General features: G+C 41.0%; 1 protein-coding gene across 1 annotated transcript; it reads right to left on the reverse strand.

Annotated features, from left to right (window-relative positions):
• Nucleotides 1-3,592: 3,592 nt before the first annotated feature.
• On the reverse strand, nucleotides 3,593-13,470 carry LOC121474995 (olfactory receptor 2L2-like). The gene is made up of 3 exons (XM_041728141.1): nucleotides 13,416-13,470; nucleotides 11,029-11,147; nucleotides 3,593-4,537 (listed from the first exon to the last, which is right to left on the reverse strand). Exons 1-3 carry the CDS (start codon nucleotides 13,468-13,470, stop codon nucleotides 3,593-3,595), a joined length of 1,119 nt encoding a protein of 372 aa, XP_041584075.1.
• Nucleotides 13,471-15,089: the final 1,619 nt, after the last annotated feature.

The following is a 15,089-nucleotide window of genomic DNA, read 5'->3' on the forward strand; positions in this document are numbered from 1 at the left end:
AGTGGTGAGAGTGGACATCCCTGTCTTGTTCCTGATCTTAGGGGAAAGGCTCCCAGTGCTTCTCCATTGAGAATGATATTTGCTGTGGGCTTTTCATAGATGGCTTTTAAGATGTCGAGGAATGTTCCCTCTATCCCTACACTCTGAAGAGTTTTGATCAGGAATGGATGCTGTATTCTGTCAAATGCTTTCTCTGCATCTATTGAGAGGATCCTATGGTTCTCCTTTTTCCTTTGCTAATATGATGAATCACATTGATTGTTTTACAAATGTTGAATCAGCCATACATTCTGGGGATAAATCCTACTTTGTCAAGGTGAATAATCTTCTTAATGTGTTGTTGGATCCTATTGGCTAGTGTCTTGTTGAGAATTTTTGCATCCATGTTCATCAGGGATATTGATGTATAATTCCCCCTTTTGGTGGAGTCTTTGTCTCATTTTTGAATTAAGGTGATTCTGGCCTCATAGAATGAGTTTGGAAGTACTCCATCTCTTTTTACCTTTCAGAACAGCTTTAGTAGAATAGATATGGTTTCTTATTGAAACATTTGATAGAATTCCGCTGGGAAGTCATCTGGCCCTGGGCTTTTGTGTCTTGGGAGGTTTTTGATTACTGCTTCAATTTCCTCCCTGGTTATTGGCTTGTTCAGGTTTTCTATTTCTTCCAGTTCCAGTTTTGGTAGTTTGTGGCTTTCCAGAAATGTGTCCATTTCTTCTAAATTGCCTAATTTATTGGTGTATAACTGTTCATAATATGTTTTTTATATCATTTGTATTTCCTTGGTGTTGGTAGTGATCTCTCCTTTCTCATTCATGATTTTATTAATTTGAGTCTTCTCTCTCTTCTTTTTAATAAGGCTGGTGAATGTTTTACCACCTCACACCAGTGGGAATGGGGAAAATTAACAAGGCAGGAAACCACAAATGTTGGAGAGAATGTGGAGAAAGGGGAACCCTCCTGCACTTTTGGTGGGAATGTGAACTGGTGCAGCCACTCTGGAAAACTGTGTGGAGGTTCCTCAAAGAATTAAAAATAGATCTGCCCTATGACCCAGCAATTGCACTGCTGGGGATTTACCCCAAAGATACAGATGCAATGAAATGCCGGGACACCTGCATCCTGATGTTAATAGCAGCAATGTCAACAATAGCCAAACTGTAGAAGGAGCCTTGGTATCCATTGAAAGATGAATGGATAAAGAAGATGTGGTTTATGTATACAATGGAATATTACTCAGCCATTAGAAATGACAAATACTCACCATTTGCTTCGATGTGGATGGAACTGGGGGGTATTATGCTGAGTGAAATAAGTCAATCAGAGAAGGACAAACATTATATGGTCTCATTCATTTGGGAAATATAAAAAATAGTGAAAGAGAATAAAGGGGAAAGGAGAAAAATGAGTGGGAAAATATCAGAATGGGAGACAGAACATGAATGACTCCTACCTCTGGGAAATAAACTAGGGGTCATGGAAGGGGAGGTGGGCAGGGGGTGCGGGTGACTGGGTGACGGGCACCGAGGTGGGCACTTGCCGGGATGAGCACTGGGTGTTATTCTATATGTTGGTAAATTGAACACCCATAAAAAATAAATTTATAAAAATAAAAAATGCTCATTTACATGAGTTATGTATAAAAATAAAACTTTTAAAACTGTCAAACATAAATAACATGCTTTATGAACACATATTATTCAATAGAAACTCTTCAGCTAGCACTGTCTTCTTTCATTGAGTATTTCTTCCCTCTTCCTAGTGTCATCTTCTAAATACAATCTTATCTGTGGACTCCCTTTGGAGTACCAGAGTGTTACAGCATCATTAACAGGTTGGTGAGAACCCATGATAGTAACCATTAAATGACACAGCCTGCTTATTTGAGATGGATCAAATATAATTCTTATCCTTCACTTAAGTGGTATTTTGACTCAATTTCAATGGAAACTTCAGGGCCCTTCTCTGTACCAGATTCTCTCACCTCATTCTCTTCAGCAATTATGAAGGGGCCATGGTTAATATTGTTGGCACAATTAAAATTTGACATAGATTTTAAGTTTTCCAAAACTCAGCTTTGTATCTCTGTAATACAATGTCCAATGGATGGCTTCTGAAATAATTAAGGGATAAGTTGTTAGGTCGTTACTGCTCCTTCTGAGTGTTTCCTATTGATTGAAAAACTGCTTTTCTGTTATTTCAGTCATTTTAAAAAATAACATATAATAAGTTCCTAGTGTAACAGCTATATATTGTATTTTCAATTTTTGATATATATCAATACTTTGGAAACATCTATAATACCTCCTGCTTAAAATTTTATTGTTAAAATATTTTCAAGCATTAATATTTTTATATCATAAACCTATGTTTTTATTTTTACTTTTTTAAATCAAATTATATAATTTTATTTTTTAAATAATAAATTTATTTTTTATTGGTGTTCAATTTGCCAACTTACAGAATAACACCCAGTGCTCATCCCATAAAGTGCTCCCCTCAGTGCCTACCACCCAGTCACCCCCACCCCCCACCCTCCACCCCTTCCACCACCCCTAGTTCATTTCCCAGAGTTAGGAGTCTTCCATGTTTTGTCTCCCTTTCTGATATTTCCTCCCCATTTCTTCTCCCTTCCCCTCTATTCCCTTTCACTATTCTTTATATTCCCCAAATGAATGAGACCATATAATGTTTGTTTTTACCATGTGTGCTCAATGTTTTTTTTAAATCATGAACTATTCCAAACACAAAGTTTATTCTCTATTATCTTAAAAATAATATTAGTTTTTGTTAGCTACTTTAACTCATTCTATTACATACATTATAATGACATCAGGAAACTTTACAATCAGTAAATTACTTTGCATTACAAGTCTAGAAAATTAGGTCAATAATTAGATCAGTGGCTCATAACCCTTGGCAAACATGGCAAGCACTAACTGGCCTGCCAGTCAGATTCTTGAGCCCAATTTAACAGTTTATAATTCTGCTAATCTGATATGGGCACAAAAGTAGTATATTTTATGAAGTCAGTAGATGATTCTAATGCAAGTCATCAGAAAACCACTCTTGGGAAGCACTGACATAGAGTGAAGACTATTTTCACAGGTTTAAGAAAAATTCAGAGTCCTGTTAGAGCAAAACAACACTGGTAAATTTATCTGATTCTTGATTATTTATCATTGTGTCCATTAATTTATTTTACCCAGGAATTATCCTGAAGTATCTATGTGCTAGGTGAATTTCTTTTTTCTTTTTCTTTTTCAACCAGGGATGCAAAAACTGGCTTTTCTTTCATGGGATCAACCTGAAACTTTTGGAAATACTAACTTGCAGACTACCATCAATTATAAATCATGAAGAAAATTAATGTGCACAGTTCTCTTTCCTTCATCAGCACATCATCTAGGACAATTGGAAAGAAATTCTAAGATGGAGAGAGGAAAGGATAAACATTTTTTCCTGCAGATAAACTCAGTAAAATGAATTGACTTTTCCAAGATCTTGAAGGGATTATTTTTTTAACTGGCAAAATACCCCTTTGCTGGTGCATCTCTATTTTGTCTATGACTGATATTGGGATTTCTGTAATTTACTTTGAGGACTGATACCTCCCCATTAACTTTTTCAGTGCACTTAAAACATCCTTGTTCCTGAGACTATAGGCAAGAGGGTTTAGGAGTGGAGTGAGGACAGTTCCAAATAGAAAGAGACCCTGATTCAACTTTGGAGTCTTGGCAGAACCAGGTCTCATGTAGATGCACATACCTGGACCAAAATAGAGACCCACCACACAGAGGTGAGAAGAGCAGGTGGCTAGAGCCTTGTTCCTGCCCTCTGGGGAGTTCATTCGGAGTACAGCAAGGAATATGAGAACATAGGAAGACAAAATGAGAGATAATGGCAGAAGCAGAACAAGGATGCTTGTTATCACCACTGCCTTCTCATAGGCTGAGATATCCTCACAGACGATCCTAAGCACAGCCATGACTTCGCAGAAGAAGTGGGGAATCTCTCTAGGGTTGCAGATATTAAAATGCAAGGTAAAAAGAGTGTGACCCAGAGAAGTAAGTGCCCCTCCAGCCCAAGACATGGCAATCATCAGTAAGCAGACTCTAGGATTGATGATAACTGGGTACCGCAGAGGATCACATATAGCCACGTAACGATCAAAGCACATGAGAGTTATAAGGATGCATTCTGCAATGGCCACAGTCAGGGAGAAGAAAATTTGAGTCCCACAAGCCAGGAATGATATGTTCCGCCAACCAGAGAAGAAGTTGGCCACCATCTTGGGAACAATGCTAGAGGTCAAAGTCAAGTCCATTAAGGAGAGCTGACTGAGCAGGAAGTACATGGGGGTGTGGAGATGGGAGTACAACCAAATGAGGAGGATCAGAAGAGTGTTGCCAGTGAAGGCGGCCATGTAGATCAGAAGAATGATGGAGACCACGACTGTGATGTGTTTAAATTCAGGGAAGAAGCCCAGGAGAATGAAGTCTGTGGATTCTGTCTCATTCCTACTTCTCATGTCTTTCTGTAATAACAGAAAGAGAACAGAGTTATTCAAAATGTTATAGAAATAAAGTGGTTTCTTATTAAAATTTAAGAATGATAACAATGGCAAATATAAAACGACTCATCCATAATCACTTGAATCAGTTCTTAATATTTTTCTATACTCTTTATCCATGATTTTTCTTAAAAGATTTTTATTTATTTATTTGAGACAGAGTGAAAGAGAGAGTATGAGCTAGGAAACAGAGAAGCAGACTCCCTGCTGAGCAGGGACCGCCCCCCCCCACTCCTGCCCCATAGGTGGGACTCAGGCAGACACTTGACCAACTGAGCCACCTAGGCACCCCCTTATCCATGAATTAATGTACTTTTAGAAACCAGAGTGTACATGTTATAATGAAAGAAAAAATGTATGCTTATTTCCAGGTCAAATATCGTAGGCTTTATTTGACTTTGGAAAAAAAAAAAAGTTGCTCATTTAATTTATAGAAGAATTTTTCTGATTCTAAAACACTTCTACTTTACTCAAGTCTTTTGGCTCTGGCCACTATAATTTAAGGAAAAATTGATCATTATAGCTACATCTTGTGTTATAGGCATTTATGATTATTTAAAATTTTAATCTAATTAGCCTTATTTTCCACCCAGAGAAAACACTTATTGTATTCACATGGTCTATAGTAAATTCAGATTATCAGTAAGGGAGAAAGTTTTCTTTCTTTCTTACCTTTTTATAACATTTTATTTATTTATTTGAGAGAGTGGGGAGGGGACCATGAGCAGGGCAAGGATCAGTGGGAGAAGCAGGCTCCATTCTGAGCAGGGAGTCCAATGTAGGACTTGATCCTAGGACCCCAGGATCATCACCTGAGCTGAAGGCGGATGCTTAACTGACTGAGCTGTCCAGGTGCCCCAGAAATTTTTCTTTCTACATGATCTTATAGGGTTCTTTATGTTGTAGAATTCATACTCTTCTTAACCACTAGGTACAACTATTATACCACTCATGGGAACAGGGAAAATCTTTAGGGCTTCTTTCCCTCACATTTACATTTTTTTTTCCTTTTTAGACTATCTTAGTCATATTTAGTCTTCTCCTCTAATACCTTTAAATGTTTTAAATATCTACACAACCTTTGATAAGTTTATTACAAGAGGGAAAATTCTCCACTTTTTGTATGAGACTCATATGACCTTGTTAGAAACCAGACAATGACAGTACAAAAAAGAGAAACTGTATTCATGAAAAGTTTCCAAAACTATAAAGAAAATAGCGAATCGACCATACTGGTGTATAAAAAAATAATCACTCAAATTTAAAATAAGGAAAGACTAACATCAGAATATGTCTAAAGTTGGTTCACCATTTAGAACAGATTAAAGAAAAAAAAAGTCTATGCCTTTTGCATTAGCAACAAAATTTTGATAAAATCTATTATTAAATCATTATTTTAAAACCATCCTAACAAAATGGTAGTGAAATAAAATACAGTGTCCTATTATCTTACCTTCTTGAAAAACTGTGAAATTTATTTTTTCATGAAATTCTTGAAAATATTATTTCTAAATTGTTAGGTGACTCCTCTCTTCTGGAACCTGTGTGTATGTATGTGTGTAAACATTAACAGTGAAATTAAAGTTTCCTTTGTTTTTTTGTTTTGTTTTGTTTTTTTGTTTTTTACAGAAGGACTAAAAGAACCTGTTGCTTATGTTTATCCAGTACTCTCTCCTTAGAAACAGTATGTTCAAATACTAGGTCATTGATTACTTTTCTAACACTTGCACAGTTTGATTTCAACTCATTGCTTCCATGAGGATACTTGATATTCATTTGTTCACCAAAAAGAGTAACCACTTTTGAAGAAATTATGATAACAAAAATACCAAAATCTGCTCCCTTTGCTCACACTAAGAGCCTGAGACTTCTTGTGAAGCACCTAAGGCCTCTGTGTGGTGGCACTGCCAGAAAATAGCGGACTGATAGCCAATATTCTTTACATACCCAACTTTTATTATGGCATTCTGTGTGGATCCCCTTCAAACCAAGAGATCACATGCCAATCATAATCTGCTTCCTGTCACTGGGTGTTTGATTGACTGGATGAGTTAGCCTGCTTTTAGATGTGGACATAATTTAAGATAATAATAATAATAATAATAATAAATAATTAATAATAATAATAGTAATAATAATGGCAAAATTGGCCAGAATGCATCTTACTCTCTCCTGTCTTAAAGTGAATCTTGGTGTAGTCACTGGTTTGTTTATGCCTGAATTAGACTCATCAGATGGTGAGAAACTGAGATTTCAGAATGTCCAGATCTTTGAAAATTCTCTAACTTTTCAGAAAAGTAGAGCACAGCTCTGATTTAAGTGCTATGCTATACAGCTTCCAATGTCTAGTTCAAGAGCTATTTCCTTACTTTTGGGTATCCCAAGGCTTGGCTAGGTTCTATTATAAACTTTCCTTCCAAACTATGTTCATCACAGCCTGGATTGAAACCTAAATTTCATCATTGTTTTTTTTTTAATTTTTTTAATTTTTTTTTAAATTTATTTATGATAGTCACACAGAGAGAGAGAGAGAGAGAGGCAGAGACATAGGCAGAAGCAGGCTCCATGCACCGGGAGCCCGACATGGGATTTGATCCCGGGTCTCCAGGATCGCGCCCTGGGCCAAAGGCAGGTGCCAAACCGCTGCACCACCCAGGGATCCCTCATCATTGTTTGTGACTATATGTTTTCTTATATGTCTCACCCCTTAAACCATGAAATTTATGATGGAAGGCCCTGGTAAGTTATTTTTCTCTCTAAATTTAGCATGTTGCTGTCACTGAAAATGAGTTAAATACACAATCACCTTAGGGCTGGAATCCAGGCCTTTGAACACTGGATGTTGTACCTGGACCAAACTAGATGCTTTTAGCACAAACAATTATTTTTCTACTGAAATGTATTACTTCATTTTGACTTATGATCTCTTATTGCTTTCAAAGCACTTTCCAGCATTTTATTTTGTTGGGCTATATGGGAAGAGACTCAACATCATTATGTCTACTTAAGTGATATACAGAAAGAACTGGGTCGTAGTCAAATAACACTGTCCTATTCCTAGGTAAATCATCTGCTTACCAAGATTGAGCTTCACAAATACTAGTGACAAATAACTATAGAGTTAGCTTAAACAGATTTTCACAATCTAGGAAAACTGGGTTACTTACCTTATCAAGACACTTACCTTGTAATTTGTATTCGGTCATTGAAATTTCTTACAAAATATAAAATATTCAAAATTCCTACTGCTAACTGGGTACCGCAGACTCCAGCATGCTGAATATACTATTAAATGGAAATGCTGAATATACTATTAAAGAGGAAAACATAAACTCTTTTAATAGGTAAAAGCACATAACTGAGTAGGTCTTGATAGGATGTCTGTCCTCAGCCTGTAGGATTGTGGGCAGAGCTAAGATCTCCCTAATTCCTCAATGCCATGGGGTTTACTATGGAATGCCTGGTCAGACCAGCTTCATGACAGCTTCATGACAGCCATGCCAGTTTCTGATTAAGGGCTAAGGAATCCAAGTATAGCATCCTGGAGAAATATTCTCTCCAGGATATGATTAGAGGTCTTCAAACCATCTACTAGTACAAGCTCTGATTTTCTTTTTTGTCAGCACCACTATTGTTTTCCCAGAGGTCCAATTTAGAATTTTCTTGCATTTTGGTCATTATTCCCATGTAACCACAAAGCCAGTTATTGACTTTTCCTTTCTAACATCTCTTATTTTCTCCTTCCTTTGTATTCCCAGAATTCACACTCTATTCCTAATTTCTCTGTCTAGAATTACCTCCTCTACTTTATCTTGTTAGCTAATTTTTTTCTTTTCTTTAAGGTCAGATGCAAGTGTCACCTCCTCAGTGAAAACTTCCTTTATGTCTGCAGTAAATATCAACATATTTTTCCTAGTTAACTATGTCATTTCTCTTTTGGCTTATTATCTACTTTGTACTGTTAGTGATATTTTAACACTCTCTTACAGTTAGCAAGATGTCAAGCCATGGAAAGTCTAGGTTTTGCCTAAATGTTCCTATGGTTTCCTATTCCTGGAAGATTATCTTATTCTTAGTACACACTGACTTGACACTACTAATTAAATTAGATTTCATTAAGATCAACAAATGCTATATACTATATACAGAATTCAAAATTGAAAAAAATAAATTCACTAAAGCATTTTAAAATGAGGGAGATTGATTAATGAAGAAAGAGATCACGTATGGGATATGAGTACTGCAATAAAAGTAGGTAGATATTACTACAGCAGCAAACAGACAAAGGGATTAATTTGTGTAGTACCATAGATCTTTCATTCAGATTTCTCTATTGCTAACATATACATTACTATGGAGCCAATCCTGGTTCTTTCATAAAACCAAAGAACTGATATCTGTACATTAATATTAACTAAATTCTTTTTTAAAAAAAATTAATTTATTTATTCATGAAAGACACAGATGAAGAGAAGCAAAGATATAGGCAGAGGGAGAAGCAGGCTCCCTGCAAGGAGCTGGATGCAGGACTTGATCCCAGATCCCAGGATCATGACCTGAGCCAAAGGCAGATGCTCAACTTTGAGCCACCCAGGTATCCCAATATTAACTAAATTCTATATTTTATTCATATTTCACTCACTTTCCTAATGTCCTTCTTTTTCAGATTGCTTTTCAAGAATCACATTTATATTTAGTCAGCAAGTCCCCTTAGGACCCTCTGGGGTGTGAGAGCCACTCAGGTCTTTGTTTTTAATGGCCCTGACAATTTTGAGGAGTACTGACAGCTATTTTATACAATGTCCCTCAATTTTTTTGTGTTTTTTGTTTTTGTTTTTGCTTTAATCATTAGACAAAGGTTATGGGTTTCAGAAAAGAAGATTGCATAGATTAAGTGCCCTTAATTATCATGTCTTCTTAGGGGTGCATTATGCCTATATGAACTACTACTGATGATGTTAATCTTGGTCACCTGTCTGGGGTAATTTTCACCAGATTTTTCCAATGTAAAATTACTCCTTCTCCCCTTTTATATGCTTTACTCTTTGTTGTTGTTTTTTTTAAATGTGTTTTGTGGCAGCCCCGGTGACACAGCGGTTTAGCACCACCTGCAGCCCAGGGTGTGATCCTGGGGACCCGGGATCGGGTCCCACATCAGGATCCTTGCATGGAGCCTGCTCCTCCCTCTGCCTGTGTCTTTCTCTGTGTCTCTCAGGAATAAATAAATAAAATATTTTTAAAAATAAAATTTGTTTTAAGATTTTATTTATTTATTCCTGAGAGACACAGAGGCAGAAACACAGGCAGAGGGAGAAGCAGGGTCCCTGCAGGAGTCCAATGTGGGACTTGATCCCAGGACCCCGGGATCACAACCTGAGCCAAAAGGCAGATGCTCAACCACGGAGGCACTCAGGTGTCCCTATGTCCTACTCTTTGTTTTTTGTTTGTTTGTTTGTTTGTTTGTTTGTTTTTTCTGATGTAAACACACCAGGGTTTATTTACAAGCTCGAGCTTGAGTCCGAGTATACCCGACACAGAGGAACAGGGACTTGGACCCCGAGGTGGGTTTCAGCTTAGTTTTAAGGGCTAGTCTAGGGGACCTCCAGAAGGGGGGGAGCAATTTCTCAAGTTCTGTTTACATTTTGATAAGGGGCCTTCAAGGGCATTGAGCTCTGTTCTTATTCTAATATGGGGCTTTCTAGGACATTAAGCTGCAAGCTGTTTTCTTCCTGTAACTGAAGTAATGTAAAGTTCAGCTCTTCTTCGCAGGGGCCTGGGATGGCTGGACTTGTGCTAACGCTGAACTTAAAGTGGAATGGCCTTAATTTTCTCAGCCTCCACATTTTCCCCTCTCAGAGGAACCTAAGGAAGGACCCAATCATGGGTCCAGGTTGCTCTCAGAGTGAGCCAGGGGGAATGATTAAATCAGGATTCGAACCAACCTTGTTGCTGTTCTTGCTCCCATTTACATTTCAGCAAAGAAGCAACATCCTAAGTTTAAGGCAGCATGTAACCCCCACCCCCACCCTTTGTTATAAGAAGACTAAGTCTAATCCCCTTCTATTTTGTTGTTTTTTTTTTAAATAATAAATTTATTTTTATGGGTCTTCAATTTACCAACATACAGAATAACACCCAGTGCTCATTCTGTCAAGTGCCCCCCTCAGTGCCCGTCACCCATTCGCCCCCAACCCCCACCCACCTCCCCTTTCACCACCCCTAGTTCATTTCCCAGAGTTAGGAATCTTCATGTTCTGATCCCCTTCTATTTTGAAGGACAACCTCAGACTAGGGAGTCTTGAAGGTGGGAAATAAGTGAGAACAGTGCAGTCTTAGCTTTAGGGGATTGTCCTTGTCCGGTTGGCTTTTCCATTCTGAACAAAGTCCTTGAGAACAGCGTGTGGGTCAGCTGGCTGGACGTGGGTGTAGTGGACCCAGGGAGTAATCCCATGGACCTTTAGAGCAGTGGGAGTGGTCAGAATCAGGATGTAAGGTCCCTTCCAGCAAGGCTGAACTGTCTGGTGCTGGTATCTCCGCACGTACACCCAGTCACCTGGCCGATATCGATGGGGGTCTGGGGGTGGCCCAGTCTCATAGAGGGCCCTCAGCTTAGGCCACACCTGCTCATGGGTTCATTGGAGGGAGAAAAGAAGTTGGTGATCATCAAATTCAGCAAGCACTTCAGGTTTTAAATTGGGGATAACAGGTGGAGGAAGATGGAACATGATCTCGTAGGGAGTCAGTCCCATCTTATATGGGGAATTCCTCACCCTATAGGGTGAAGGGGAGGAGAATCACCCAGTCCCCGCCAGTCTCCAGGGCTAATTCAGTTAAGGTCTCCTTTAATGTTCTGTTCATCCTCTCTACCTGTCCTGAGCTCTGGGGCCTATATGCACAATGTAATTTCTAATCTGCCCCAAGTACTAGTGCCACTCCCCGTGTTACCTTAGAGACGAATCCTGGGCCGTTGACCCAATCTTAACAGGAAAACCATACCTCGGTGAGATGTCTTCCAGCCATCTTCTGACCAGATGTTTCTTGGTCACGGTCTGTGCTGTTTCATGTTTGGTGGGAAATGCTTCTGTCCATCCTGAAAAAGTATCTACAAACACCAGTAAATACCTGTATCCATATTTTCCAGGTTTTACCTCTCAGTGAAGTCCACTTTCCAGTAGGCTCCTGGGCAGTCCCCTCGGAGCCGGGTTAGATCCATGGGTAGAGGCATTAGTTACCTGGCATGTGTGGCAGCTCGCCACAATCTGCTCCATCTTTGTTCCAGAGTCTTTAATAGTGATCTTTGCATGTCCTATGAGGTCTTCCATCTTCCTTGTTCCCATATGAGTACTCCGATGCATTCTGGATAGGACCTGCCATCCTAGTTCCTCTGGCAGGATGATGCTGGAGTCTGCGGCCCTCCACCAGCCACGCAAGCACTGGGTCACAGGCAAGCGTTTGATCCAGTGTAAGTCAGCATCAGTATAGTTGGGGGTGTCGGCTGTGGAGGCTGAGAAAATTAAGGCCATTCCACTTTAAGTTCAGCGTTAGTGTAGTAGCACACGTCCAGCCATCCCAGGCCCATGTGAATAAGAGCTGAACTTTACCTTACTTCAGTTACAGGAAGAAAACAGTTTACAGCTTAATGTCCTAGAAAGCCCCATATTAGAATAAGAACAGAGCTCAATGCCCTTGAAGGCCCCATATCAGAATGTAAACAGAACTTGAGAAATTCCTCCAGCCCTTCTGGAGGTCCCTGAGACCAGCCCTTACAACTAAGCTGAAACCCACCTCAGGGTCCCAGTCCCTGCTCCGCTGTGTTGGGTGCACTTGGACCCAAGCTCGAGCTTGCAAATAAACCCTCATGTGTTTGCATCAGTGTTAGCTCCTTGGTGGTTTCTCGGATTCGCAATCTTGGGCACAACAGGGCAGGGTCGGTGCCCCCACATCGGGTCTCCGTTTCCATGGTTATAGCTGCCCCCCGCGAATCCGATTCCTTCTCAGAGGAAACTGCTGCCGTCCGTGTACCATGTGGCGACCGCATTCTGCAGTGGCTGGTCCTGGAGATCAGCTCTGATTCCATGCACCTGTGCCAACATTTCTTGACAGTCATGCAGACGGGGGTCCCAGTCTGGGTTAGGGAGATGAGAGGCATGGGGTATTGGCTGACCCTGACACGGTCAGCCCCCGGTTTTAGTTATGGTCCGTCGGTGCCAGGCCAGCCCAAATCCCCCAGGTTCTGACCATACTTGGGGAAATTCCTGCAGCCAGCAGTCAATGTCAGTCATTGGGGCTGAGGGTGTTTGGTGGAGACAATAGTTGTCTTCTGAACTCAGGACAAGCACCTAAATCGGGTGCCCCTCTTTTTTTAGGATTTTTGTCCCTTTGAGGTGGAAGTGAATTTGTGCCCCCATCTTGGTAAGCAAATCCCGACCTAACAACGGGTAGGGGCACTCAGGGATGACCATGAAGGAGTGGGATACCCAGCCCATGCCGAGATCCCCAGTTCTTCGGGTAGTCCATGAGTACTGTTCGGTGCCCGTAGCCCCTTACATAAAGTCTTGCTTGCCAATTTCCCTTCGGGTTGTAATAAAACTGAATGTTGTACCCCAGTGTCCACTAGGAATTCAACAGGTTGCTCTAAGAGTTACCCTGGGCTCGGGGGGAGGGGTGCCGAACCGTGACTCCCCTAATCGTCCAGGTCCTCCATTTCCAAGATCTTGGCAGGGGCCTTAGATCTTTTCTTAGGGCAGTTCTTTTATCCAGTGGCCCTTTTCTTTGCAATAAGCACATTGGTTTTTGTTCAGCTTAGGGTGCTCCCGACGGGGACCAGGGCCACCCTCCTTACCTGTCCCTGAGGCCAGCTTCTTGAGGTGACTCCACCTTTCCTGTGGGTCATCCATGGTTGTGGCCAGCAGGATCTTGGCCAGGTTTTGAGTCTGCTGGTCACTTAGTTTGGTTTGTTGTTCTTCCGGACTTTCTCTATTACTATAGACTCATTCTGCTGCTATCACTAAGTCCTGCAAGCTCTTCTCTCCCAGTCTCTCTACTCTTTGCAATTTCTTTTCGATGTCTGGAGCTGCCTGGTTAACAAAAGCCATGTAATTGCGGTCTTTGTTTCCAGGACTTCTGGGTTCATAGGGATGTACTGCCTAAAAGCCTCTATGATTCTTTCTAAGAAGGCTGCTGGACTCTCATCCTTACCCTGTCTCACATCATAGACCTTGGCCAAATCGGTAGGCTTGCGCGGCAGCCTGGAGACCTGCCATTAGAGTCTGGCGGTGGACCCAGAGTCTCTCCTTACCTTCAGCCGAGTTGTGCACTTTGGGGGGTAAAAAGGGTTTTAGCCAAGGAGGGGAATTTTCATCATGTCCTGCCAGTCTAGGATGTTGGGCACCTGGTCAGGGTGGCCGTCCAGTTTGTCCCTGAAGATCACGGCCTTAACCTGTAAGATAATAGGTAGGTGAAAAGTTCCTTCTCGGGGCCATCCCACGTTGAAGGTTGGCCATTCTGATATGCAATAAATTTGGAATCTCTCTCCGTATATCTATGCTCAGAATACAAGCTCTTTCCCTAACATCCGAGAAGTGGGAGAGCATAAGGGACAGGGTGTGGTTTGCATCTGCCTCATTATGTCCCCCATCCACACCAAGGCACAGACAATTATGACAATTAACAAATAACACAAACGCACAAACAGTTAACAAGGACACAGTAACACAGACCAGCGTGCAAACAGGTAACAAGAACACGGTAACAGACAAACGTTCCAGTGCGGCCACGTAGACAAAACAAAAAGCAACCCGGAGGGCTGGCAGCCGGCCCTCCTTACATGAGGACCTCCGTCCTCCATACAGATGAGGACCCTGTCCTCCCGGTGGGGGCAAGGGATATCTCCTCAAGACCCCTGGTCGACGGCCGCCAGCGTGTCCACCTAAGCCAATGCCGACCCAATATAGATTGGAATTCCTACCGGTTAGAGCTCTCAGAGAATATGCGCACAAAATGTGGAAAAAGTTGAGTGCACTCACCACGTGTGAAACCCTCAGGATGGGGTCCTGGGGGTTTCTCGGATCCTGGACAAGCCCCCAAATGTTGTGCCCAAGATTGCGAATCCAAGAAACCACCAAGGAGCCGACACCGATGCAAACACAGGAGGGTTTGTTTACAAGTTTGAGCTTGGGTCCAAGTATACCCAACACAGCGGAGCAGGGACTTGGACCTATGTCCTACTCTTTGGAAGCAAACCACTGAGTACAGTGCACACTCAAGGTAGGAGGCAGGTCAATCTTCACCTTCATGAGGAGTGGAGTATCTACATAAATTATTTGGAATTATCTTATACAAACTGTTTTTTCCCCTCCCTCTCTTCCTTCTTTTTTTGTCTTCCTTCCTTCCTTCTCTTTGCTTCCTTTTTTTCCTTTTCACTAATTTATGTCAGTATGAAGTCACAGACTTTATACTTTGGAAAAACAATCATGTTTTGACTCTCTCTCCCCTGGAAACACCACAAGTTGTTGGT

This window comes from Vulpes lagopus, chromosome 13 (genome assembly GCF_018345385.1).
Source record: "Vulpes lagopus strain Blue_001 chromosome 13, ASM1834538v1, whole genome shotgun sequence".
In the NCBI taxonomy this organism is placed as follows: Eukaryota; Metazoa; Chordata; class Mammalia; order Carnivora; family Canidae; genus Vulpes; species Vulpes lagopus.